The sequence below is a fragment of the Colletotrichum truncatum genome, assembly GCF_014235925.2.
Source record: "Colletotrichum truncatum strain CMES1059 chromosome Unknown Contig_0006, whole genome shotgun sequence".
Lineage (NCBI taxonomy): Eukaryota > Fungi > Ascomycota > Sordariomycetes > Glomerellales > Glomerellaceae > Colletotrichum > Colletotrichum truncatum.
This window is the reverse complement of record NW_027222403.1, coordinates 2,748,606-2,776,032: the sequence shown is the minus strand read 5'-3', so window position 1 is coordinate 2,776,032 and position 27,427 is coordinate 2,748,606. Positions and strand designations below refer to the sequence as shown.

The following is a 27,427-nucleotide window of genomic DNA, read 5'->3' as shown; positions in this document are numbered from 1 at the left end:
ATAAGATATAAGCCTAGAAGTAGGAGTTAAAAGACGATTCGGGATATTACGATTCTAAGGGGAAAGAATCGTAAAATCGGTAATTTTCATCGGTTTATTATTTATTTCCGTTAACGCCGTTCTTGCTAATATTCTTAAAGGGTATAAAGGTATATATAAGTCTCGAATTAGTAAGGAGAAAGTTCTACTATAGATTCTTTTATAAATCTTTCTTTCTTACTTTAGGCTTTGCTCCTTACTATTAAGAAGTTTAAAATCTAGTAGATAGTTAGCTTTATAACGCTTATAACTATGTATGTTTTTCCTAAGCTATAGCCTCGGAGGTATATACGTATAGCTATATAGGCGGATTACTACCGGTAGTCTCTACTTACTTTTTAACATATTTTTCTTCTAGTAGGGAAGTCTTTTATAGCAAGCGCCTTATAGTTAGTACCTTATCTAGGGATTTATTAAGAAACTAGCAGGCGCTTTATGATTAGTACTACGCATAAGGGATAGTTATAGTTAAGGAAGTTATTATCCCTTATAGGATTTGTAAATCTTCGCTTTTATAGCGTGAAGAGGTTAGAAGACCGTCGATTCGGTAGGTCTCTTCTTCTAGTAATTAAAAACGCGTAATAGAACGCTCTTGCTAGCGATAATTAGCTACGATTAACCTTATCCCGCCTAGGGTAAGCATAGTAGTCCTTAGGTTACTCGAATAATCGGATTGCTAGTAGATTCGAGGAAAAGAAGCTTTCTTCTGCTAGTTTCCGTAGATCCTAGTTACTCTCGCTTCTTCTCTCGTTAGTACGAAATCCCTACTTTTACCTAGGCTTAGGTATCTAGTTTAAGAAGTCGTCTCTTCTAGTATTAACCTTGCTAATCTACGGTTTATCCGTAGCAAAGTAGTAATTATAAAGTTAACCAAATTAATAGCAACTATAAGGTTTACTACTAATTAGTATAGGTTTTACAAGGGGTAAAACGGAATTCCGTTCGTTAATAATAAATAATAGTAAATTAGTTCTAATCGATAGTTTATGATAGTTGAAAAGTAGTATTATTGACTAGAAGGTAGGGATATTCCCCCTTGGCCTGTCACGTGGGTCTGGGAGGCTTGGGCCTCTCAGCCTGGCGGGCGTGTGGCTGGAAGTGCCACACGACTCCGTATTCCAACTATCGCAACAGTCAGTCTTTACTTTGAATCGGAACGTGCTAGCGTCAATGCCCTAGCTCCAGAACAGATCAAGTGAGACCAGCAGGCGGCCCGCTTGATAGTCGCCGTCAACGGTTCTGGAAACTCTGCTTGACCGTACGTTGCCGCATTGCCACGTGCCAGAAGCGTAATGTTTAACCACCGTATTGGGGAATTTTTAAAGACATGACAGCTTAAGCTTCCCGACAAACTGTTCACAGTAAAAGCCAAGGCGAAATGAAACACTCGAGAATTCATTGAATAAATATGAGTGGCTCTTTCCGAAAACGACAGCAAATGTCTCATAGCGCCTCAATGGGACGTGAATTGCCATGAGCGGTTTTGAAGGTTCCCCCTCTTTCAGCGTGGCTTAATTCTTCAGTCTAATACTTCGTAGACGAATTGTCAGGGGATAGCGACCTAGTCCTGCAGCAATTTAGGTATCTATCTCAAGTGATGACAGTCGTGGTGCGACAGAAATCTTGGCATATATTAGGGTCTTATTCAATGTAGCTTTTGTTAAGTCCTAGAGAACGACATCGCAACTAGATCATCTTTGTGGCTTGGAAAATGTTCAAGTAATCGAATTTATCAGGACAAAACCACGGGCTGCCAAGCCAAGACAAATACCAAGTAGGCGAGGAGATTGCCGAGCCAGACTTAGTCGTGATCGTCTCGGATGGCAGCCGTCGTAGTAGACTGCTCAGTTGGGATCGGGCCGGGCAGTAGGGCGTCGTCGAGCTTGGATTCGTAAATATTCATGACGTCGGCGCCGCCGCATGTTTGCGAGGCGTCACCGGCGCAAGGAGTGCTGCAATCTTTCTTCTGGTACGCTCTCATCAGCTACAAAGGCACCGCACCAGCACTCTGCACCTTGGATGAGCGGGTGCTCAGCGTCTTCTCAACGGCGTAGCAGCCCAGAGAGGTCTATCCGAGCAGGGCCGGCTTGCTGGTCGTAGGAGTTGCGGCGGCAGTATGGTCGTCGTTGTCGTAGAGTCAGATATGGACAATGTGCTATGTTCTGCTCGCCATCGGGCCGGATGCCGTACGACAGCTCCTGCCAGTTGCCGCAGTCGGGTGTCACGGACGGATTCCTGCGGGTGGAGTCCTCGGGGCTGATGCCGAAGCGACAGTCGCGGATCTCTTTGCACGAAAAGCCCTCGTGATTGTCGTACCACCAAGTACACGTCTTGATGGTGTTGAAGTCGTATGGAATCTTAGGGGCTCTTTCGCGCTTGGTGAGATAATGGCGCGGCTCAACCATGGACCCAACGGCATAATGGAGGAAGGCAACAAAAGCGACGCCCGCCGCTGCGACTTGGCTGGTTCTCTTTGCCGCGGGGTTTGCTAACGAAAAAAACGCTGCTTTCAAACAAGAAAAGTGAAAGAGTGTGGCGTGCAAAGCAATCGGGATCAAAAGAGAGTCGCGGTCTGAGAGAGACAGCACCCTCACGGAGGGAATACTAGGAAGAGGAAAGGAGAGAAATAAGCCCTTGCGTCTGATCCGAGGCTGATGGAACCATCAGCAACTCAAAACCAGAAAAATCATCGTGACACCATATGATTGGAGATCCGTAGCGGATGGTGGCCCTCTCTGTAACCACGGATTACCCACATTATAAAAGCAGCAAAATGCAGTTAATGTCCGTCTCGCAGCTGCGCTGCAGGTGAGTAATAGAAGATAGGAAAAAGTTCACCTCCACACATGATTACAGTTACCTGTATGGCTCAGCGGGGTCTCGGTCAGAGATGCGGTCGGAACTTGTCTGTAATTCTCATTGACCGGATGAGGCAGGTCGAGAGACTCAAAGAAAACAAAAGACAAAAAAAGCATGACCAACAACAGTCTAAGGTCTTGCACTCCCTAGACTTCCGCCAAGCCAAAGCTCGTTCAAGCATTCGCCAAGTTTCGATGCCGTTGTTACCGGCCTTCCATCAGCATCAGCGACGCAACAGGATTGGACCCTTGACAGGGAACAAGGAGCGGGGCTTTGGCTCGACGCAAACTGCCAACAGAAGCGAGCATGGTGAGATACGACGTTGCAACTATCAGGGGAGGGCCGAAGGTAGCGATAGGCGTTACGTGGACGCAAACTCGTTTTGAATAAGGGGTTTTTCCAACTCTAAGTTGCCCGCCCAGGGTTCTGGTCTTCCATGAAGTGAGCCATGCGAACTGCTATTGCCACGTTTGGGCTGACCTAAGGCCAACATACCTGTATCATGCCGGTTCAAGTCGGTTTACTTGACGTTGGCATGGTTGAGTATTCTTATGGACTGACGAGCGAGCAGCGCGAACTACAGATGAACAAGATTAGGTTGGCTAGTTTGATTCGAGCGGATAAACAAAGAGAATCCATCTACAACGTTTTATGTCAACGGAAACACGCAGTACGCCTGGGGCATTCTTGGCTGTCGCATTTGTCCGTGTGTTGGGATCTCAAAGGTTGCTAGTGCCTAGTCTACCAGCAGCGCCATTACGTCCCTTTTTTATTTCTTTTCCAAGCATGTTTTGTGAACGTCCGCCAGGTCTGCATATCTTTCTGGGCCCAAGGCACGAGCTTCCCCCCTCGGTGGATTTTCTGTGCCGCGCCGCCGCTGCCTTCTTGAAGGGCTGGCGCGAGACTACGCTGCCCATGGTGAAACCGAAGATGGTCATGAGAGCACTTGACGAGTCGTTGACCAGCTTGTAGATAGTCACGCCCACGTTGGCGAGCTCATCCGCGATGACGGTCTCTCGTTCTTCTTCAAGCGCCTTGTAATGGTATGAGTAGTTTTGAAGGTGCCCCCTTTTTCAGGTTTGTCTTAACCCTGATTCTGCAGTCTGATGCTTAGCAGATGAATCATTAAGCGATTAAATGGAGCGACTTCACTTCTGACTTTAGGAGTGGAAAAGAAACAGTGTAGGAAGAAGAAAAAGAGAGAGAATTCGTTGGCAGCACGGCCTTGGCTTGGCGCTGGCCTGACGAGATATGCCGACGTCGTCCAGTGTTCGAACCCTCGACCTCTACATAGGTAGTAAGCAAAAAGGTTTTGAGAGCAGCCCCAACTAGTCTAACAGACCTATGCGTGCCCGCAGGCGTCGCTTTATCAATCTTCTATGGTTACACACCTTACTCTTATTCTTGCCACACCGCCGCCACACCGCCGCCATCAAGGTTCGACTGGCAAAACCTTTGAGCAAGAGCCCTTCGTTCTGTATCCGTACCTACATCACAATAAGTTCTTAGCGGTGTTTATCAGGAACAGAACGTCGTTTTCGTCTAACCTGGGTGGTTATTAAAGCATTGTCTAGAGTCTAAATAATAGTCATATCAGGTAGGTCTGTTCGATTTTAACTCTTGTAAATGTTAGTTATCATAACTACTAAATAACCATCTCCAGTATTACGGGACAATGCCTTACTATTGAAGGATAACATAACCACAAAAATGCAAAATTCATGCAATAAAGAGTACGAGTTAAGACTCAAGTATCGGGTCGAAATGGCAAACAGGGGATCCACCTCGGGCCGAACTCCTACGCAGATTAGCTTAAATAGGCAGGAATGTCGGCCTGGCTTCTGGGTATTTAATTGCCCACGCGCCGCGCTGTGCCGCAAACCCAATTTGCTGAACGTTTTGATTTTCTTTCTTTACTCTCAGGACATCGTACCAACAAGCCGCCTTAGCAACTGTTCCAGACATCTTGTCCCAGCAACCGGACTGTGAATAAAAACCAACCCAGTCTGCGGAGGCTCCCAGGAGACTCACCATGTCCACGTTCCATGTCGTTCCGCTGTTGCCACTTGAGTTGCGCCAATGTATCTGGGAGTTGAGCATGGAGCCTCGTACTGTTGTCGTTGGTTCTAGCCCCTATCCCCATCTCTTTTATAAACAAACGCCGCGTGCGCAGCCCCCAGCTATCCTCCATGTCAGTAAAGAAGCCCGGTCTTATCTACAGCTTTACTACACCAAGGGCTTTACTATTGAGAACGCTCCTCATAGATATGACTGAATCAATTTTGAGATCGATTCTGTCTGCGTTAGCCAATACGGCTTGGAGGAATTCGCCGCTAAGCTTCCCTTTATGCAAAAGCTTATTGTTGAAGGGTTCAACTCGGAGACATTCTTCTACGACCATGGGTACCATTTACGCACTATGAAGGCTTTGAGGACGGTTGCTATCTTTCATATAGAGGCTCCAGGCGAAGTTGACGAAGATTGGTGGGGAGGATGGTTCATTCAGATGAGGGAGTATTATCACACGGATAGACCGGTTCATTTCTACACGAAGATTGTATATCCTGATCTCCCACCCTACGAGATCAACCTAGAAAACTATATGAATGTTGATAGGGACGCTCGCAGGAAAATAGTGGCGAAATTCCCCGATGGATTTGAGGAGGGCTACGAGGTTTCTGATTCCGATGACGACGTTCGCGGACCCGACAGGTTTTATCGATGGGCAAGTTACTGAGTCAAGAGCTGCTTGACGCCGGCTGAAATATGAATGTGTATCCCTTGTATTCCATCGAGATATTGTGCCTTGAGCCTTAGCTTAACGAGCACTTGCCTTCCCGCAGTATTGCTCAATGAAACTGTTTCCATGCTTACTTTCACGCAATCCAGCATTCATGGCCTTAAAACAGTCATTCCAGGCAGGCCTTTTTGACTTCAACTCTTGCGTGTCAGTCGCCATAATCGAGGAATTCGCCATCTTCAGTGTTATAAATCAATACCCCATTATCCATGAAAGTATAACCACAAAAATACGGAATTCGCACCTCTCGTACTATTCAAACGTCATGTGTGAGTGAACTTGATATGTCACCATCCCTGTTACCCTCTGATGATATCCCCCGATCCCCTACGGATATTACTAGATAGTACTCCACCCAAAACCCCCACAATCCCCAGTGCAAAGATGAGGGGGCCCGAAAAAAAGGGAAAAGAGAAAAGCCAGGGACCAACAGAGTCGTCCAGGGTCAAACATGTGACCTCGGGGTCCTTTTTTTTTTGTCCCGCATTCACAGCCCTACCGCCTGTTCCGCCTCATCGCCGATGGTTGCTCGCCCAGAACCGGATGCGAAGATGGAAAAGAACAACGTCAAGCGAATATCGTAAGTGATGTTCGCATCATGTAATACAATCCAAATTACCAGTATACTAAAAAATTTCAAACACAGGTGTAAGCGATGTCAGCAGAGAAAGGTACTTCGGTGTTCATAGCCCATGTTGTCCCTGGAGCTGATAAAGCCGATGCCCATTGAAAACTCCGAAAGAAAAGACTTGTGCCCAGCTAATACAGAGCCATAATAGATCCGCTGTTCCCGCACCTTTCCGTGTGGCAATTGCTCCGTTGCTTCGGTGAAATGCGAATTCCGTGAGAGCGACTTCAAGCGACCACCAGTGTCACGTGAGTATGTCGCCGCACTGGAGTCGAGGATCGCGTTGCTTGATGGTTTCTTGGCTAGACTTAAGGAGGCTAGCAATAGCGAAAGAGATAAGATTCTGGATGAAGTCCAAGTCAAAGACTATGTGCCGTCGTTCTCTGGTTTGCCGTTAGAGGACGAAGCTGCGCTGAGCGAGGCTTTCACAAAAGCCTCACTGCAAGAGACAACTGATGGTGAGTTGCGACCGGTTACTAGACTTGCTTAAATGTCAACTGATTCCCAAGGCTCAATGATATATCATGGCCCGACAAGCATCTTCCAAAACGACGTTGGTGACGCATACGCAAACTCATCGGTCAACTCGAAACCGTCGCTGTTCCATGAGAAAAAGAGTAATCTTACTCACCAGACAATGCGTCTATGCCTCGGACTTTTCTTCATGTGGCAGTACCCGCTATTCATGTTCATCGACAGAGAAGCATTCATATCAGAATTCGAGGAGAATCCGGTTGACGGGGACTTTTGCTCTCCGCCACTCATATATTCTGCTGCAGCAATAGGTGAGTAACTGTTTAAAACTCGATTTCAGCAGAATGGAGGGAACTGATATAAGGAACTCGAAAGGCGCACTTATGTCCAAGGATCCCGAGATTAGGGCCAAGGCGGATGCATATAACGCAAATGCGCAGAACATCCTGATGAATGAAGGCTTGAACGCACCTAGACCGACCTCAGTACAAGCATTGCTTTGTTGTGCGTATTATGAGGTAGGGCGCGGCAATATTTCGAGGGGGTGGCTTCTTTCAGGTTAGTTAAACGGCCTATTCCCGTGATGGAACCACGAAATTACTAACGTAGCCTAGGGATGGCCTTCAGAATGGGTCAAGATATTGGTTTCCAACGAGACCCTACGCATTGGGAATCGGAGGAGAAGCCAAAGTCAGCTCTGCCGTTCGCATTCGATAATGAATTCCGCCGTCGAATATACTGGGGATGTTTCTTGTCAGACAAGTAAGTGCTGCCAGCGATGAACTCTGCATCCGCTACTGACAGGTACTTCCTAGAATCTTCAGTCTTCTTCTAGGACGGCCTACCATCATGCATGAGAGTGATGCAGACGTCAACCTTAGTGAACCTCTTCCGTAAGTTCCCGTTGATTTGTCGTCTCAGGCTTCAACTAATTGCGATATTAGTAACGACCCGCCTATATGGGAAGACTGGCTCCAATCCCATGATCTAGAGTTCTTAAAACCCTTGCGCCCAGCCGGCCCAAAATTGACATTAGTGTTCAACCAGCAAATAGAGCTAGCTCGTATCATACACGATATGCTTTCGACGACTTTCGCACCCAAGAAGAAGAATGATGTTCATTCCAGAAAATGGACCGAAGTGTCGCTTAACAAGTTGAATGCTAGGCTAGTTGCATGGCATGAGGCACTTCCAGCCGACATGCGCTGGAAGAAGTGGTTTACCAACAAAGACGTCCTACACCCCAGTGTGGCACTGCTCCAGTAAGTAACATCTTTTGGGGAGAATACGTCTCGTTATTGACTGCGTACTTACTGCTCTGTAGCACTCTTTACCATAGTATTCGCATCTGCCTCAACCTGCCTTTCATAGCGTCTATCGGAAATATGCCATCTTTATCAGAAGAAAAGCCAGAGGGCACAGAGGATCCGCTTTTTGACTCGTTCAGGCGATGCAAGGCGAGTGCAGAAGGCATCATTGACATCCTTCAACGCTTCAAAGGCCAACACACTCTCGGAAACGCACCTCTACTTTTTCTGGGTGGCGCTTTACTGTCCATGAATGCCATCCTGGTCATATGTCGGCACGAAGGCAGCAATCAGCCGTCGTCAATGAGGGATACTTTACTCCCCATACTTGGTGATGCCATGCAGGAGATGGGCCCATCTTGGACGCTGTCGGAAGCCGCCAGGCTCAGGTTCAAAAGCCTTTTCACACCAAATCATCACCATGGCAGCAGTCCTTCAAGCAAACCAGGAAGAGAAACTGCAGGGTCTCAAAGTAGTCCAGATTTGTCTCTACACAAAGACCTGACGACGACGACATCGACACTGGCGGGCACACAATCTCGAAGCGTATCTTCCGGAAATCAACCTGTCATAACTCCAGATGAAGAACCACTTGGTGGACTGGGGTCTACAGCGCACCACATTAACGACCTTGAAAATCCCATACAGCATTTATGGGAACCGATGGGTGTGCTGGATGAAGAAGCAGCGTACTGGGCTAATGTTGGCAATGATTTCCTTGTTGATTCAGATTTAAGTTTCCTCGACAGCTTACCGGAGTTTGACTTGTCAGACCAGCCACCGATGCCATAGCATTTGCAGCCAGCTTTTTGGAAATCTGATAACAAAGTTGAATGATTCACCAATTCTGATCATGTTGAACACAAGATACCTATGATCCTACGTTCAATCCCGTAACCACCCTCGCCGGTTTTTCTTCATTGTTGAAATATTATGCGCTTTGTCGGAACTCGTCGATGACACTGACAGGCTTCGTGTAACGCAGCTCCGAGCTATAATCGTGCGGCAACCCAAAAACCTTGGGACCAGCGATTTCAAGTGCCCTCTCTGTTGCCCAGAGCGGGTGTCCAGCCATGATCATAACGGCCACCTTCAGTCCGTACCTGTACTCCTGGACGCCAACAGCCTCTCCGGTGGACGTGTCGAGGAGGAAAATGAGGTCTGGAACTGTAGCAAGGACCTATCACAAGGTTAGCACGACTCTGTTCAATCGCATATTGAGAAAATATCGCTCACCTTCTCCGTTCCATCTTCAAGCTTGCCCAAAACGCCCAAGTTCTCGTTCATAAACGGAACGACAACCTCCTTCAGTCCCTCGCCAACTCTATCAATGTCCGTCTCCATCTCGCTCTCACTAAGTCTCTCAACAGTAACCTTGCCCAAGCTGTGCGCTGTCGTTGTCAAGGTACTCTCGACGCTGCGGATCTTGCCCTGGAACAGCACCTTTGCGCCTCCTGGCCCGCCAGCAGCCTCAATCAGGTCTCTAGTTACCGTCGAAACGGTACCGGCTTGCTGTGCCAACGCGACGACACGTCCAAGACGCCAGGCCAGGGAGTAAGTGTTGGGAATTCCAACTTCACGCATGAGTTTTCCAGGGATGGGACGGCCAGCAGCACCAGCAGCCGACCCCATGGCAACGCAAGCGTCGCGGATAGCAATACCTGCCGAGGTCTCATCCGTCTGCGTAGCCGGGATTACCACGTTGTGACCAGTTCCGCTGCACAGCGTTACGGGAAGAAGCTCGTTAATAGACTTGGCGTGGATGTACTGCGAAACCATTTCGAATTGAGGATAAGCACGGCCTGTAGAGATGTTCATGTTAGCAATTCATGGAGATCAACAGCCAGCGGCCTGGGTAACTTACCCATCATGTCACCGTCGACGGTCGGAATATCGTAGTATCGTGAGCTTCCCCAAATCAACGTAGCAACACCGTTGGCTCCACCGATTTCTGTGGCGATCAGTCTCTCGAACTTGGTCTTCATCTCCTTTTCCATCTCCTGCATGGCGTGCCAGACACCGTCTCCTCCAGGACGCTCGATGCTAACTGCAGGCGTACCGACACTAGCAACTGGTGGCATCATCTCGTCGTCTTTCAAGTCCTCAATGCGGATAATCTTCATCGTCTCCCCTTCCGTCAATAGCTGCTTCAATTGAAGGTAGGGTGCGTATGGGGAACCGCCACCGCCACAGCCTAGTATATAGCATCCAATAGACAAGAACCGAAGATCGGTCTCGGAGAGAGTCCAGAGACCATTAGCTTCAATCTGAGGGCGGTAGTTTTTCAGATCGACACCCTCGTCATCGTCTTCGTCATTAACGTCTGCCGCTTCATGTTTCTTGATTTCTTCAAACATCTCTTCGTTGACCAACTGATCTGGAGCAGCCGTTTTGGTCATTTCCGAGTACACCCGATTGTGATCTGCGGGTAGGGCCACCTCGATCTTGATAGAAGTCTGGTTTTCCACGTACGGTACTCCGGCAACTTCCTCGTGGAGGACGGTGACGGAACTAGAGTCTCCGCCTTTGGCCACGGCGTTCGCAATGGCCTTGGCTTTCACGTCTGCGATACCGCCCTGGATATCCGATCCGTGGATTATAGTCTCAGCCGAGCCATAGATCTTCGCAATGGCAGCACCAATCGCGTTAGCAACGCCGGCGTGTTCTGGTAGCACCACCTTGCTGACACCCGTAAGCTCGGATGGGCAAAGAATCGAGCCTCCGCCTACGAGGATGACCGTGCAAGGCTCAGGTGAGAGCTTTGCGCGGTCAATGACGGCTTCCAGCATCTTTCTGATCCGCGCTTTGCCCTTCTCAAGAGAATCACTTGACAACGACACGGGGGTGTTCCCAATCTTTGCACCTGATGCGACTGCAATGTCGGTCGCGGTAGCCACGTCACCACCAAAGCACAAAGATTTGGAAACGAGATCATGGCCAACGCTGTCTGGCCCTACGGCAACGGAGCCATCTTCGTTGGTGTGCAATATTGAGCCTCCGCCCAGGCCGATACTCTCGACAGACGGCATCTCCAAGTTGACCTTCACGCCAGCCAGGGCGGTGTAGCTCTTCGACAGTCGTGGATATCCATTCTTCAACAGGTAGCCCACGTCTGATGTAGTGCCACCGATGTCAACCACGATACTACCAGACTGGTCAATTGCGTTCATCGCGAGGAAGGCGGCACCGCGAATAGAGTTTGTAGCTCCGGATGAGAAGATTTTGATAGGAGCTTGCATCGCCTCAGAAAACGGCAAAAGATGGCCAGAGTTGGATGTCAAGTACAACGGGCACTGAAGGCCAATCCGCCGCATGGCGCCGATGAAGGCTCTAATCGTGCGTTGAGCAAAGTTGAGGATGGAGGCGTTGAGGATCGTGGCATTCTCACGAGCGAGCAGGCCAGGTCCGGCGATGTTGTGAGACAAAATAATATTAACATCTTCGCCTAGCTCACTGCGAAGGATCTTGGAAACTTCGTCCTCTTGGTGGTAGTCTTTATCAGTGGAACATCCGATGCCGATAACAGCAACGTTCTTTAAGCCCTTGGACTTGATAATCGCCGCTTGCTCTCGGACAACGGCGGGGTCGATCGGTCCGATAAGGGTGCCATCGATATTGCAGCCGCCTGGAATAATCGCCGAGTGGCCATTGATGATGCGTTTCAAGGCTTTTGGCCAGTCTGCGAATGGTGGTGTTCCGGTGGAAAAGTTGTGAGAAGCCAGGCGAAGGACTGCAATTTTCTCCACGCGTGAAGTGTCTCTTTCGATAATGGCATTTAAGAAATGCGTCGTACCGATTGCAAGAGCGGTGATGTTGGCCGGGTTAACAGTTGACTTGTCCAAGAGAGCTTTCAGAGTGGCTTGGACGGAGAGAGTCACATTGGACGTTGTGGGAGCTTTATGAGATGCGACAACAGCCTCCGTGCTGGCCTTGGAAACATCCAGTAAGACACTGTCGGTGTTGGTGCCTGAAATTCAAAAGTACGGTCAGTTGCCAGGTTCAGAAATTGGTGTGTGAGTGAGTCTGGGAGGCCTGTCTGTTGCTTACCTCCGACGTCTACTCCCACCACCAACGTTCCATTAGTTGAGCTCATCGTAGCCCTAATCTCGTACAATGACGAATGAAAACTCCAAGGGTGGCTTGGAACTCAGTGGGATCTCAGCGCGCAAGAATAAATTTTTGCTGGGGCGGTTGCGTGCAAACTTGCGTAAACGTGGTCTGAATGGTTCTCGGTGATGACCTCCGTGTCCTTGGCACGTAGTTGATGCGGGCAGAATCACTCGGGAGGTGGGGTTCAAGTAACGGAGATGAACTCCGTTTATCGGCGACTTTATCTAACTCGGTCGCACTAAAGCCGAGTGACCCTCTCGCTAATGCACACGCAACCACTTTTGCCAGGGCTATACGTATGGGGAAAATAGTTAATATGTAGACGGTTTGGCGTCTCGGATTTAAGTTTGAACCAGCTTATCTTCATCAGCTTTGTCGTGAATCACCTCAGCTTGCACATGAGTTTGCATCATTGAGGACTTGCCAAGGACCTACAGCATCGATTCTCACTCGCTCCTGTATCACAAGAAGGTTTTGTGTGCCGTTTTCTGTATTTATGTCTCGTCTCCGTTTAACTTGAATTGCAATAAAAAAAATTCTTCAGTGGCATACTCTGAGAGGAGAACAGTAGTTGATTCGACGGCCGAGTCAGAACCCAAAATCCAGCAAATTGAATAGTTTTAACCGGGAACACCTACGTCTGCAGGTAAATTTAAGAGGATATGGGCCGATCGTAGACAACTCACTACCTACCGTAAACTAGAAATAAGCAGGAACTATAACCTCCGACGCAGTAGTAGAGAAACTTTTCTCAACAGGTTGCCGGGAGGAAGTCTCGTGCTGGCCCTTGACAACTCATTCTAGACAACCCCAAGTCCTTAGTCTATCATTCGCGTGCTACAGAGTGCATCTTTGACTATTGGCGACGCAGTGGTATACTCATTTACAGGAGTTCCATCGTTCTCTAATGCAAGATATATTACGAACTGAAATAAATGTCACAGCTAATCAAAGCAACAATAAGGTACTACCATCCGTTATATCTATATCCATGTGTAGGTTTCACAGGGGGTGAAACAGGGGGTGAAACGGAATTCCGTTCGTCAATAACAAATAACAGTAAATTGGTTCTAATCGATGGTTCATGATGATAGTTGAAAGTGGTGTTGTTGACTAGAAGGTGGGGATATTCCCCCTTGGCCTGTCACGTGGGTCTGGGAGGCTTGGGCCTCTCAGCCTGGCGGGCGTGTGGCTGGAAGTGCCACACGGCTCCGTATTCCAACTATCGCAACACTGGAAACTCTCTTTTTATGGTGTTGAAGCGGTTGGAATACGTTGTCCCTATACAGTTCCGTCTCCTCGTCAATTCGGCCTCCTATCCCTACTTTCTCCCGTAGTTACGGTCTTGTTACCCATCCCTCCATACGTATCGTTATCGTGTTGCTATCAACGAATCTCTCGAGGGCTCGATTTGGTTTGCTCTTCGTGAGGGCATCAGCAGGGTTGTCTTCGCCGTTAATCCAACGAATTTCTTGTAGTTCTCGTCTTTCGTACGATTGTCTCAACGCCATGATATCGATCATGAGTCGCTTTTCTTTGGTAGTGCCCAGCTTCACGAGACACTCGTACAGCGAATAAGAATCGGTACAGACAACTGTCTGAATCGTTGGTAGGTTGAGGTGGTCAGTGATTGTCGCCAGGGTTGTGGCGAGGGCGTAGGCCATATCGACGCCAGCGACCATCCCGTAGATCTCTGACGCTAATACGCTGCGGGTGACTCGTTTACTCTTCGTAGAGCTGTAATGAACGAGGTTACCGTGAATCGTGAATTCTCCGTTGTTGCTGTCAGAGGAAGTGTCGTTGGCTAGGATGATCAGAAACCCTAATTGGGAGGAGAGGTCGTGGTTATTAGCGAACGACCCGTCAACGAAAACGAATAGCTTGGCTGTTGTAAGGTCGAGTGGGATAAACGTTATTCCTCGGTTAGGCGATTCTATTTGCCATCGAATCCGTTGATTCAGTGCTTTTATCGCTTCTGGCGAGGGGTCTTGGTGTTGGGCAGCAGTGGATAAATCGAAACAGGCCTCGGGTTGGCAAATTGACGCGATGTACGCCCCTCTGGCGCGTTGTTCGACATATTGCTGTTTTGGGTTGGGTTTAGTAGTCTCAATACATCGTAACTTCTTGGCTTGTCCCTTTTGCCTCAAATTGATCGAATTGTCGGTTGACAGCGCGATTATCCCTCCGTTGAATTGGAGGGGTTCGTCAATTGTGAGGATATTCTTCGCTTTTGCCGTAAAAGCCGCTTTTTCTAACTGTTCGTCTTCTAATTGTGAGAACGCCTTGTCTGACAAACCGAGGGTATCGTCGGTTTGCATGCCGATACAGCCAAAGTGTGGATTTTCGGTAGATGAGATCAATAGGCATGGATCGTACGAAGAAGTAACCATCTGGAGATTCTCTCTGTGATGCTTGTGATACGTTGCCCACCAGTGGGTTCCAGCTTCTGCGATTCCGTACAGAGGCTTCACAACCTCCATAATGGTCCCTTTTGGGTACTGGTCTTGAATTTGCTTCGGTGGGTAGGCGAGAATAGTACGATTGAGCCTTGTGGAGGATTGAACGTAGGCTTGTGTGATATCTCGAAGCCATAGTTGTTTCCCTTCTCGTAGGAGTGACGGGGTAATTGACAGAATTAGCCGTTGACTCGCCCGTTGAATCGTTGGCGATTGGGTCAATATAGCCTTCTTGCTATCGTCGGCGTAACCCTGTATTACAAGTCTCGATTTCTCGTAGGGTTCGGTTGTTTTACCCTTGACTTCGTTGACGATACGAGATCGGAAGATTCGTACGTTCTGGTGCCTTCTCTTATTGAACTGGGTGAATTTGAACACTCCTCTAGCGATGAGGCTGTTGATCTCTTGTTTAGTTGACTGTTCGAACGGTTCGCCTGGTGTAGTAATAACACCTTCTCGTCGTAGTTTGATTGCCAATTCTTCGTCTGCTTGCTCCTTAATCGATAGGAATATTTGTTGATAATCCGGGTCATCGTTGAATTCCTCTGTGAAGTGGGCGATTGGCAGTGGTCTCTTCCGGGGTCTGCCCGGGCGTCTTCTCGGTGGCTCCGGTGCCTCTTGCGGTTCGTCCGGTTCACTGCCTCCGCCGGCGACGATAATTTCGTCGCGTACTACTTCCTGCTGCGGTATCTCAGCTTCGGGTTCTTCTTCTTCTGGCGCGGCGATGGAATTAGGTGGTTGATCGGGATCTTCGTAGTATGGTTTGACTACGGTAGACCGGAAGGTCTTCGGACCACGTGGCGTATCGACAGTACAGGTTTCGCCGTTTATGGCTGCTAAAGTAAACGGTCCGGTCCAGCCCTTCTTTTCGCGTACATCGTACATATCGCCGCTGTATTTCATATCGTCGGGGTATAGTTTCGCGAATTCTGTTAATTGCTTTCCGATACGGTCTGTTGACTCGTATGGTTGGAAGTCTGTTAACGGAGAGACCGTGGGATGTGGCGGTCGGTACGGTAGTTGCCACTGTTGTTGTTCTTGTGGAGGAGGTGGCTGTAGGGTTGGTTCGACTCTTCCTCCTGTGCTGTTGGCTACTGTTGCCGGTCTCGTGATCTCTTCGTGGAATTCGGGGTCTTTTATCAGAGCCTTCAGGTTGCGATATCTCTTGACGCCTTGTTCGAGTTCTTGGGGTGACCAGTAGTGGAATTCTTCCTTTTTGAGGGCTAATGCCACGTTTTTCGAGATTTTCTTGCCATCCATTTCGACGTAGACGCCGTTACCGATTAAATGGTCTCTGAAGAATCGTAGGATTGGGGGAGGTACGTTCTGGAAGTCTTCTTCTGACCAGTCGGCGAAATCGGGAGAAACTTCGTTCCATAGCTCGAGGCCCGTGAGATTCCTCTTCTCATAGGTCTCAAGTAGGAAACCCATATAGGAACCCAGTTGCTGTGGGCTAGCGTTTGTAAGGTCGATTGCCCAGTTGCCCCATACTGCTGGATCGATCATACTTTCGATTCTCTGTGGGATGGGGACTGTTGATTGGCTTTTGGCAGTGACGCCGCTCGCGGGCGATCCTTCTCGTGAATTTCGCTCCATTCTGACAGTATAAAAGGATTACTTCTGTTTAGAATCTTGAATTCTAATCCTCAACAGCGTCAGCTGCGATTGGTGCAAGATGCAGGCCTGGAAGTGGGAGTCAAAAGACGATTCGGGATATTACGATTCTAAGGGGAAAGAATCGTGAAATCGGGGATTTTCGTCGGTTCGTCGTTTGTTTCCGTCGGCGCCGTTCTCGCTGATGTTCTCGAGGGGTGTGAGGGTATACACAGGTCTCGAATTGGTAGGGAGAGAGTTCTACCGTAGATTCTCTCGTGAATCTCTCTTTCTCGCTTCGGGCTTCGCTCCTCACTGTTGGGAAGTTTAGAATCTAGCGGACAGTTGGCCTTATGACGCCCACAACCACGTGCGTTTCTCCTAAGCCGCAGCCTCGGAGGCGTATACGTATAGCTGTATAGGCGGATTACCGCCGGTAGTCTCCGCTCGCCTTTCGGCGTGTTCTTCTTCTAGTGGGGAGGTCTCTTGTGGCAGGCGCCTCGCGGTTGGCACCTCGTCTGGGGATTTATTGAGAAACTAGCGGGCGCCTCGTGATTGGCACCGCGCGTGGGGGATAGTTGTAGTTGGGGAAGTTGTTGTCCCTTGTGGGATTCGTGAATCTTCGCCCTTGTGGCGTGAAGAGGTTGGAAGACCGTCGATTCGGTAGGTCTCTTCTTCTGGTGATTGAAAACGCGTGATGGAACGCTCTTGCCAGCGATAATTGGCTGCGATTAACCTTATCCCGCCTAGGGTGAGCGTAGCAGTCCCTAGGTTACTCGAATAATCGGATTGCTGGTAGATTCGAGGAAAAGAAGCTTTCTTCTGCTGGTTTCCGTAGATCCCAGTTACTCTCGCTTCTTCTCTCGTTAGCACGAAATCCCTACTTTTACCTGGGCTTGGGTATCCAGTTCAAGAAGTCGTCTCTTCTGGTGTTGACCTTGCTGATCTGCGGTTTGTCCGTAGCAGAGTGGTAATTGTGAAGTTAACCAAATTAATGGCAACTGTGAGGTTTACCACTGATCAGTGTAGGTTTCACAGGGGGTGAAACAGGGGGTGAAACGGAATTCCGTTCGTCAATAACAAATAACAGTAAATTGGTTCTAATCGATGGTTCATGATGATAGTTGAAAGTGGTGTTGTTGACTAGAAGGTGGGGATATTCCCCCTTGGCCTGTCACGTGGGTCTGGGAGGCTTGGGCCTCTCAGCCTGGCGGGCGTGTGGCTGGAAGTGCCACACGGCTCCGTATTCCAACTATCGCAACACCATGAGTTCGTCTGCTTACAGCTTCAAGCCTCTTTCGCTCTTTGAGTTCCTGTCTTTTAGCCTCATCCTCGATTCGAGTCTTGCATGTCGGGCAATAGTCATAGACGGGTGAGGAATAGTATTCAGCATTTTTCGGGAGAACCAAGCACCTCGTATTGGCCTTTTTGGCTTTGTTGCAGGTGGTAAATCGGGACTCAGGCACGTCGTGTCCACACTTCTTATACTTCCACCTATAGATGGCTGAGGTACACATTATGGATATGGCTAAATTCTAATATTAACATTTTTTTCATATTTTCTAAGAGGTGTAAACGAGTAGTTAAGGTAGAAAAGACTGTAGAGTACGCAAAAGAGGTAAGACTACTAAGTGATAGAACGAAAAACTGCCTCACCTGGAGTACTATTCTTATCTGCGAAACTAACGCAGCTGAAAGTGCGCTTTGTAAAGCTTATTGTAAAGGCTTCCCCCTTTTACTTAATTTTTTCAATGATACTTAGCTGATATTCTGATCTATGTAAAAACAAGATCTATGTGTAGTATATCTAGGCAAAACTCTGAGATGAAGTCCTAAACCTTGTGGTATTTATGCTTCAGTAGGCTTCTGCACCTTCGTCAGCTTTGTTTGGCAGAGCTTTAATTCCGCCCGTGTTTAAGGCTGTGGCCATTGACATGAGGCATAAAACTGCCTGCCAGAAAGATGTGCTGGTCGTTTGTTCAAGGCTGATTGGATGCCTTCTCTATCACACGCATCCTATATAGGCAGAAAATGCACATCATATGACTTGGATACTCTCTTCTAATAGGGCAGATAAACACCGCTGTTGCCTGGCATGATTGCCTGTGAAGTGAGCCTGGGGCTGTGCTCGCCTCAGCCTTTTTTTACTTCACCACATTCTCATTTTTGATTTTGAGAGAAAACTGTGGGCAGAAACGCCAGAAAGACGCGCTTTTTCTCAATCTTTGTCTTAGTGACAGATCATACTTTGTTCTCGCCACTTGGTAAAAAATGAATGAAAACCACCACAAACAGATAACTATGGACGATGCTGTCCCAATCAACCTGGGAAATGGCTATTCAACGAACTTCTGCAAAACTTGCCGGCGAATAAAGGCATGTGCATATAGTTTTTGTTCACAATCCTTTTCTGCGGCTGACATGTTTTGTTTTCTCTTTTTTTGAGGAAATGATTGTTTCGCCAGTCAAGTCGACTTGCTTTCCACATGCTGGATGACTGACACGGCAACCAGATCCCAAGCTTACAAACAGAGCCAACATATGACCATACGGCCGGTTCTCATCATGTTAACTCTCGAGACTTTTTGGCGGCCGTGGAAGACCAATGTTTCATCTGCATGGCAGTTTGGCATCAGCTAAGCAAGGGTAAAGTAAAGCTACTTGACTGGATCGAAAAGGCGTGGATTCCAATGGAATACTCCGTCTTTAAAGACGCAGTGGGCCGCTCGTTTTACAGGTTAAACATGCTCTACTCGTCCCTTACTGCCGATGAGAGTATTCATGTCCTGCAATTCCGTTTGGTTGAAATGAAGTCTGGTAAGTTAAAAGTGATGGTTACACCACGTACCTTAGTCTGCCAGTAAACCAACGATGAGTATCCCTGGAATGAGATTATGGAATTGCCATCCAAGCACGGCTTTCACATTCTTTCTTGAGAGAGTAAGACTAAGCCCTTTTTTAGATATACAACGCATGCCTTCGCCTGAGAAGCTTGGTCCTTCAACTTCTTGTGAATCTTCTTTCCAGACAGCCAACTCATGGCTGCAGTCGTGCTGTGACAACCACTCCTCCTGCGCTCGGTATTCAACCACTTCTACCAAGTGGCATCCAACCAGATTAATCGATCTCGGCCCTGAAGGGTCCGCCTATTGGAGGTTTCGAGATACGACGCGCGACGGTCCAGTTTCATCGGAGGAAGCCTATATAGCGCTCAGTTACCGCTGGGGCCAGACACCTAGTATTCTCCTGCTTACCTCCACAATAGATGATTTCTTTAGAGGCCGCCCAATACAAAACCTCCCTCGGACTTTCCGGGAGCTTGCGCTGGTTGCACGAAGGTTTTCAGTTCGATATATATGGATTGATGCTCTTTGCATAATTCAGGACTCGAAAGAGGATTGGGATGTGCAAGCCCTCACAATGAGACAAGTCTATTCGAACGCGCTGTGCACAGTCGCAGCCTCGGCATCGAGTGATGAAGAAGGGGGCTTGTTTCGTGAGAGGACCCCGTCAGACATCCTCCCAGCGGCTATAGATTTGTCTATTAACGAGCACGGGAGCTCCCAAAGATTTTGCGTGTATGAGAGGGACTATTGGGACAAGAACATTTTCGCGGGTCCCCTACACAAAAGAGGATGGGTCTTCCAGGAGCGACACCTGTCTCCACGGGTGTTATACTTTGGCGAATCTCAAATACTGTGGGAATGCTTCAATGAGGCCAAGTGCGAGGGGTTTCCGGGGGGGACTCCTTTCTATTGGTCTAACAAAAACCTCTACGCCTTGTGGGACCAGCAAGATGGAAAGAAGACATTGCCAGCAGCTGACCACGAGTTTCAGGGCGCCATGCCTCTGCACATATACTCTTTTTGGCGAGACCTTGTGAAAGCCTACAGCCAATGCAATTTGACTAAGATGTCTGACAAGTTGCCAGCCTTCGCCGGAATCGCCAAGGTCTTCCAAGAGACCACGGACGATGAGTATCTGGCTGGGCTGTGGCGTACCCGGCTCCTTGAGGGTCTCGATTGGAGAGTGGAAGAACCCGCCCCCAGGTCCTGCGACGATTATCGAGCTCCATCATGGTCCTGGGCTTCAATAGACGGGCCTGTCAAGCCTATGCTTCCGGGAGCGATATCGGAACACCTTTTGGAGGTGGTCGACGCCCAGGTCAAACCAAAAGGAGTGGACATGATGGGAGAAGTGACCAGTAGTCGATTAGTGGTGCGTGGAGCAGTGACTTCTGTGATGATTGACACTGTAAAAGATGACGAGTATTCTGTATCAATCCTTTCGAATGGCCGCTATCTTCGGGTCAAACTTCGCCTTTGCTTCGACAGTCAAGGCGATGAATTCTCCGAGAACCAGGCCATTTACATACTTCCTCTCAACTCACGATTGGCCGGTTACCCTCCTGTACATCATTCAGAAGTTATGTTTTTGGTTGTGGAACCAGTTACATCAGGTCAAACACTGCTTTTCCGCAGAATGGGATATTTCACCTCCGTAGATGGAGAGTTTCTACAGTGCCTTGGCTTTTCGGATAGGGGCGACGGGCTGATGGTCTTGAGGTTTAAAAGTGACATTCTTACTATTGTCTGATTAGGGGATTAGTATGCTAGGCAGGTACACTACGTTATCACGAAAAAAGCCAAATACCTCACTATTGTCTGAAACGCGCAACCATGCCGTCAGCCTCTGTTGGTTTTATCCTGTCAAGCGGTAGGGTTTCCCACCCTTTCCGTTTTTTATCATGAGTACCACGAAGATATTCAGCCTCATCGCTACCTTCAGATATCTTCAAATGAAGCAAAGAAGCTTTTTCCATTACGTGTCTATAGTGAATCCTGCTCAACAGCGGGTATGCAATAATGGTAGCGCGGACATCAGAAGCTGGGCCAGATGTTCCTCTCACAAGAATTGAAGACTTAGTTGTTGGATACTAAGCTGTATGATCCGTAAGTACCTTAGGGTAGACTTTCTGGCAAGCTAAGTGACTCACAGCCCCGCTTCGGTCGCATGTCGCTGTCCGGCGGACGAACCCGAGCCGGGCCTTCCTAAGCTCCGGTTGAGACTAACGGGTTAGCCTTAGATTACCGTACACGGCACTCTAGCGCGCGGCCTTTCCAACGTTCATAAAGGTTTTACCAGTCTTTTGTGACACTTTTTCTAGCTGATGTACGGTGAGGAATGTAACCCCTCTAACATTGGTCTTGGGCCAAAGTGGAAGGTTAATTTTATATTGGTTCGGAGAGTGCCAACTGTTGCGTTCTAATACTGCATGGTGATGCTTTGAGTGCTCCTGTAAGAAGAGACTGTTTTACGATACTTTTTAGGCAATTCACCGACAGTCTAGTTGATTGCATTCTGAATGCTTCTATCCCTCCACGTAATCTGCCCATATTCGCTTAACGAACAGTTTTGGAGTGAAACTCTTCCTTGAAAGGGGCTCTGTACAGATACAATAAATCTCTCTGAACTGACGGAGTCGTTCCCTTTCAGATGAGAGCTTGTTTATCGTTTTCGGAAAGGGACGGCATGATGCCACAAGATAGAGTCTGGAACACGAATTCCCACCTCAAAGCCGTAGCCCATAATTAAGATCCCAAGGCGGCAAAACCGGCGAGAATAGCACTTCGATGTTCCGATGTCGAATCTCTAATTATGTCACGCAATTCCCTCCCGGCACCCTCCGGCGTACAACAATTGACCGTCTTCTCATCTGATACATTTCGAACACCACAATACGTCGAGAAAGTATACCAGCGCAACAATACCTTATGAACTAGAGCGTTATACCCTAACATGGTGCACGGCTCAAATTCGGCCAGATATTGAGACCAGAATGTAGTTCCACAAAGGATACACTTTCCCCTTGGCCCGTCAACAGAGAAGTCTGCTGGTAACATATGATAAGTCAAGGCCACCAAGGTAGTGTTCCAAGGCGCCCATCAGCCTAAGACTTTACTCAAGAGAGGTGTGCAGCTAGTTTATAATAGCTGGAGCCCCAAGCTAAGGCTGCAACTCTTTGTGGAACCGAAGTAACATCGAGTAGAAAATACAACCACATAGCAATCCAAGGAAATACGGGGATGTTTTAGCGGTGGCAGCCTCATTCGGCTCATCGCCATCAACCAACTTTGTAAACAATATTCCAAATGGACAGAGTCAAAGCGTTCAGCTCAATGCAACGTCGAAAACATTCATCGTCTCCGATAAACCCCCGGGTTCTATCCGTCAGTGCGGCGGGGTGCCGGATACGGCCCGTCTAGAAATTCATCCCGTCGACGGATGGATGCACTTACTGCCGGGATGAAGTCGACCGTGAAGCTGCAAATCGATTTGTAATCCATCCGATATTGGTTAAACGACAGGACTTGAGCATGGGATATAGTCCCTGAGACCTGCAGACTAAGCTCAAGGAAAGCAGTTACTAAGCTCCTCTTGATACCCCTGTTTAACCTACTATGTTCGTTAAGGAAACCACGGCGTGGAGGATCATGTTTGTCTTTTAAGAAATTTTCTTAATTGTAGGATTACAACTGGGTCGGTGGAGCACACATTACATTTCTTTGTCTTGCTTTCTTGAGAACAGGACATTCAACTATTGCTAGTATCACTTCTAACCCGATACTCAATAAAGTATCAGCGGCTTGATGCGTCACCAGATTAACATCTTTTGCATGCATTTTGGAGAATGATTCCCCAAATGCTGGTTGCCGTAAGGCCAAAACAGAAAGTGAAATCGATCATGTTATCAATGGCCCCCCAAACACATCCATCAAGCAGTAAGCAAATCCCCATGCCGCCGAAGCAGACCGTCTGTCAACATACCGGAGTTTCGGAGTGTGCTTCTTGGCCGGCGACCACACAGTCTTCTGAAGTCACCATTACACCCTTGAAGTCGACCCGCCACGGATGTCAAAGCCACATATCCACCGACTGGACCCATTCCAAGGACTCCGGAGGGGGTTCCGTAGCATCGGTCGCATCCTACATCGGCAATATCGCACTACCACCCTCCGACACACGTCAATGCAGATCCGGGTAAGAAAAATGTTCCGGTTTGGGGGGCGACACAGCATGGTCTCGTCGACTGGTCCTCGAGACGATGTTCATCGGTACCATTGAGGAAGAAAAAAAAAAAAAAAAGGCTCCATTATTATTTTTTACCCGAGCAACTTCTGTGACCGAATGCAGAGTGTTACATGGCGTCAACGAGGACTGTCAAGGATGCTTTTTTGGAGCGAAGGAGTGGACGGGTCCAGACTAGCAGTGACTATGTATCTGACAACGGCCTAGACCGCCCCTCAAGACTTCTAACCGACCGGGTGGGATGTATAATACGCCATTCTGATGTCGTCTTGGAAGTGGGCGGGCGATGTCACTGGGCAGAAACCCGGACTGCTTCTCCGGCGCTGATTCCAGACTTGGGAGATCCCCCACCGAGTTGTTTTAATGAAAATAATTCCTATTCCGTGTTGTCCTCTTGCGCCACACCTGGGCCAGCGAGAAATGTCCCCGTCGTTCTAGATCTAGCAAGGGAAATACACGTGTTGCCAAGGGGCGTTTCCCCATTGCCCTTCTCAGTGTCGTTTCCGACGTAGTTCTACATGGGGTGATGATGCTGACGCTACTGTTATCAATCAGACGATGAGAGACGAGGTCCGAGCGGTATACCCCCCGAACCAGCTCTAGACTCTCTCAGTCGTGATCCAATGGTCCTTCAATGCCAAGAGTCCATAACGTGTTATTCACCTTGATTGACAACTCAGTTCCAAGCTGCAAACACGGAGAGTTCGACTTGAATCAATTAGAAGGTCAATTACGATTCGGGGGCACCGTGGGCCCCCCTCACGCTATGGGTGGTATCCATTACAAGTTTTCATACATGGTCATCGCAACACAAGTCGCCAAACACACTTCGCTGAGACAAAGAAAATAATCAAAATGGTGAACCGCTTCTGCCGGTCTTGGAACTCGACGCCTCCATCTCTCGCATGTGGACCAGGCTCGTTTCGTCGTGGTAGTCGACGGCGTATTCCTTGGTGTACATGATGCCGTTCGGGCTGCCGCTCGATGACCCCGATTCGCGGTCGACGGTCTTGATTTTGGCTTCGTTGCCGAGCGTGCGGCCCCGGCTTCGTCCGGTGTTGTGGTTTCCGCTCGATTGAATGTAATACTTGGCGGCCGCAGATGTTCCGCGCCGGGTCGTACCCAATAGCTTGGGGAAGAAGGCGACGAGAATGATGCGGATCGAGGGCATGCAGGCGCAGATGATGCCCGTGTTAATTTCGACGGTGGACCAGGTCGCAACCTCGAACTGATCCCAAGTCGGATTCTGAGATTTGGCGAATGCGACTAGTGATTGCAGACGCAAGATGCTGACGACGGTGACGCTGCGGCATATGTCAGTAAACGGACTCCCGAGTTCGGGATTGTAAATGAGAGGGAACTTACAAGGTACCGACGAAGAACATCATGGCAACTCCAATCTTCTTCTTCCAGTGCAAGTTCAAGCCGCGGATCTGAGACAGGGGAAGCGCGAGCATCCAGAAATCCAGGACGATGCTGATGCCGGCGTTGGCCCAGGCGATGGCGTTGATATCCAAGCACTTTCCGGTGTGCTCCAAATCCCACTTGGTCCAGTAGAAGCTGATCGGGCTGCATTGGAAGACGGCGACGAAGATGAACGTGATACCAAAAACGGCGTTGAACCCAATCGTGCCCCAGATGAGTTTCTTGCAAAGCTTGTTATGCGAGAAGATTCGCATGTAGAAGAAGAGCAGCGACATCTTCAACAATGTGACCTGGCCAAAGTACATCGGCTCCATGACGAAAAACCAATAACCAAAGTTGGTAACCTTGTCGAAAGGAACCGTCCAAATATCCCTGCCAAGACCGTTCGCAGCGAAGCCGTGGGTGTTGATGACGGTACCGGGGATTCCAGAGCCGAGGGTGATGAGGATGAACCAATCATCCATTCCGAGCTCTCCAACGGTCGCGAAAATCTTGTGCACAATACGGATGACGACGAACACACCGGAAAGCGTACCCATCGTGATGGAGATGGTGTTGTACATGGTGGTGCGGTCTCGGACGGGCGCATGACATGTCGTCTGAGTGATATTCTTCGTCGCTGCAAGTGCAAAGTTAGCCAAACTTTGTCGGATCTCCCATTTTTTTTTTTTTTTGACCTCCCGAGAGTCTACTGACTGAGGGCTTGACGGAGCGTGCAATTCTGCAATACACAAACTTCAACTTCGGCCTGCAAAGGAGCGTTGGTGCAGATACACGTTTGGTTGGTTGGCTGACACGGCGAATTCAAGACGGCCGTCAAGAGACATGATTGCTATATTACCATGAGAACTTTGGACATGCAAAAAAAGGGTGTATCATAAAAAAACATACCGCACAAGCGGGCAGAGATGCCACAGCGGCCGTGGCATCGCCTTGGGCTGCGGCGCAAGACAGCACCGCAGCCAGTGACAAGAACAGTGAGAAAAGCCTCATGGCGGGGTACCGAGATTGAGAAATGAGGAAAGCCTCCCTTCTGTCCAGAGGGATCGTGGAAAACAAGTCGTATGGCGCGCTAGATATCTGTCCCGTCGACCATGGCGTAAGTGTCCGATTCGGTTCGTCCGTCGTGAATGGAGGCGTCAAAGGTTTTTTCCCGTAAGAGACAAAGGGGGAAACGGGAGTGATTAAAGTTGCCGTGAAACGCTCTTCGGGGCCAGTCTTAGTCAACAAGAGACCACTTGGGACGAGTGGTCTAGCGAACATGCCAACACGGAGATAATGCTGGATGTAGGCAGGGAGCAAGTCTGCAGCCATGTGGTCCACTTGGCTCGACGCCACAGGAGACCAGTGTGTCGGTAGCGTGAGTCCGGGTCACCTCACGGTGGTCGCCCGTTAGGCATCCCGTCGTATGACGGCCGTGTCTAGCAACGGCGCGCCTCCTTTCTCCTCTGGACTGCTAATACCTACATTACGGCATCTAGCACACCAGAATGGGTGGCGGTGGTTGTCGAGCCCAGATGGTGGTTGTGGTTCACACGTTTACCGAGGAACCGACCAGCATGGCTGGACCACAGGACCCCTGGTTTCCAGCTCCGAGGGGGGCAAAGTAAACTAGGCACCCAGGACCAGAGCCAGATATGGCAGGCGACTGCGCCAGCAAAGATTGAGACTTTGATACACTGACATGCAGGAGACTCCCCGTCGACGTGGGATAGCAGCGGACTAAGACCGCGACTGGATCATTGTCCGTCCATAGACGTCGGGTAAGGGACAAAGGACCTCGAAGGATACCCTTGAAATTGATGAACATGGGGGGGTGAGGAGTCCACTCTGTATGCTACACGCGCCTTGGTAGTACAAACACATGTCTTCGATGAGAAAAGAAACAGCGGAAGAGAGGGATGCAGGCCAGCCGGCCTAGGCACAGCAGCGGACCAAAGGCAGGTTGAGCAAGGGTCGGGGGAAATCGTGCGCGCAGGGATCGCAACAGACCAAGTTACCAGCGAGAGAGAAAATCTCCTCCAACTCACCACGAAAGGGGGGCAAGCTCTCGTGCCTTTGTGCAGTGCATCTCTGTGCAGGGTCCAGCATCCTACCGGCACTACGATGCCATGCGAGCATTTTCTCCTTAGGAATGTGGACCTGGTTATCCCGTCATGTCAGCCATTCTGCACGGGGCGAATGAGAAACCGGGAGAACCGATATGATTTTTGCCCGATAATGGGGGATTACTAGGGGAAACCTAGGTAATGTTTTTTTTTTTTTTTTTCTTCTCATGGAACATACGTAGTACTCGTATCCTTACGAATATATTGAGAGGCAAAAAGCTGACTTGGATTGAGAGGACCTGAATTAAGCGGAAGCTGACCGAAAGGCGGCGGCGGCCGGGTTCAGCAATGCACAGCTGAGGCGAAACTGAGGAGACCGATCCGAGTTCCAGGTCATTCAACGAGGGCTGCACTACTGCAATCCTCCCTACTCAGAGAAAACGTGGTCTAATTCTGTGTGTGTGTGTGTGTGTGTGTGTGTGTGTGTGTGTGTGACACATGATGGCTGCAACCAGGGAATGAGAAACTTCCGAAGAAATGCCAGAGCTTTGGTGTGTGTGTGTGTGTATGTGTGTATGTGCTTTGACAGCGCCTTAGAA

General features: G+C 49.0%; 7 protein-coding genes across 7 annotated transcripts; 3 read left to right on the top strand and 4 right to left on the bottom strand.

Annotated features, from left to right (window-relative positions):
* Nucleotides 1-2,081: 2,081 nt before the first annotated feature.
* Nucleotides 2,082-2,444, bottom strand: CTRU02_210030 (CFEM domain protein; the record flags this gene model as incomplete). The annotated part of the gene is made up of 1 exon (XM_036720848.1): nucleotides 2,082-2,444. One exon carries the CDS (start codon nucleotides 2,442-2,444, stop codon nucleotides 2,082-2,084), a length of 363 nt encoding a protein of 120 aa, XP_036587688.1.
* Nucleotides 2,445-5,317: 2,873 nt separating this feature from the next.
* Nucleotides 5,318-5,635, top strand: CTRU02_210029 (uncharacterized protein; the record flags this gene model as incomplete). The annotated part of the gene is made up of 1 exon (XM_036720847.1): nucleotides 5,318-5,635. The coding sequence occupies one exon, from the start codon at nucleotides 5,318-5,320 to the stop codon at nucleotides 5,633-5,635; it is 318 nt and encodes a 105-aa protein (XP_036587687.1).
* A 614-nt stretch (nucleotides 5,636-6,249) lies between these two features.
* Nucleotides 6,250-8,899, top strand: CTRU02_210028 (transcription factor; the record flags this gene model as incomplete). Its single annotated transcript, XM_070205381.1, has 9 exons — nucleotides 6,250-6,278; nucleotides 6,345-6,369; nucleotides 6,478-6,784; nucleotides 6,836-7,111; nucleotides 7,176-7,358; nucleotides 7,415-7,562; nucleotides 7,616-7,693; nucleotides 7,745-8,062; nucleotides 8,125-8,899. The coding sequence occupies 9 exons, from the start codon at nucleotides 6,250-6,252 to the stop codon at nucleotides 8,897-8,899; spliced, it is 2,139 nt and encodes a 712-aa protein (XP_070061029.1).
* Nucleotides 8,900-9,038: 139 nt separating this feature from the next.
* Nucleotides 9,039-12,200, bottom strand: CTRU02_210027 (hydantoinase; the record flags this gene model as incomplete). Its single annotated transcript, XM_036720845.1, has 4 exons — nucleotides 9,039-9,287; nucleotides 9,344-9,909; nucleotides 9,972-12,074; nucleotides 12,155-12,200. The coding sequence occupies 4 exons, from the start codon at nucleotides 12,198-12,200 to the stop codon at nucleotides 9,039-9,041; spliced, it is 2,964 nt and encodes a 987-aa protein (XP_036587685.1).
* Nucleotides 12,201-13,554: 1,354 nt separating this feature from the next.
* CTRU02_210026 (uncharacterized protein) lies at nucleotides 13,555-16,269 on the bottom strand (the record flags this gene model as incomplete). Its single annotated transcript, XM_070205380.1, has 1 exon — nucleotides 13,555-16,269. The coding sequence occupies one exon, from the start codon at nucleotides 16,267-16,269 to the stop codon at nucleotides 13,555-13,557; it is 2,715 nt and encodes a 904-aa protein (XP_070061028.1).
* A 2,970-nt stretch (nucleotides 16,270-19,239) lies between these two features.
* CTRU02_210025 (heterokaryon incompatibility protein) lies at nucleotides 19,240-20,862 on the top strand (the record flags this gene model as incomplete). Its single annotated transcript, XM_036720843.1, has 1 exon — nucleotides 19,240-20,862. One exon carries the CDS (start codon nucleotides 19,240-19,242, stop codon nucleotides 20,860-20,862), a length of 1,623 nt encoding a protein of 540 aa, XP_036587683.1.
* Nucleotides 20,863-24,205: 3,343 nt separating this feature from the next.
* On the bottom strand, nucleotides 24,206-25,773 carry CTRU02_210024 (CFEM domain-containing protein; the record flags this gene model as incomplete). Its single annotated transcript, XM_070205379.1, has 4 exons — nucleotides 24,206-24,659; nucleotides 24,721-25,399; nucleotides 25,477-25,612; nucleotides 25,672-25,773. 4 exons carry the CDS (start codon nucleotides 25,771-25,773, stop codon nucleotides 24,206-24,208), a joined length of 1,371 nt encoding a protein of 456 aa, XP_070061027.1.
* Nucleotides 25,774-27,427: the final 1,654 nt, after the last annotated feature.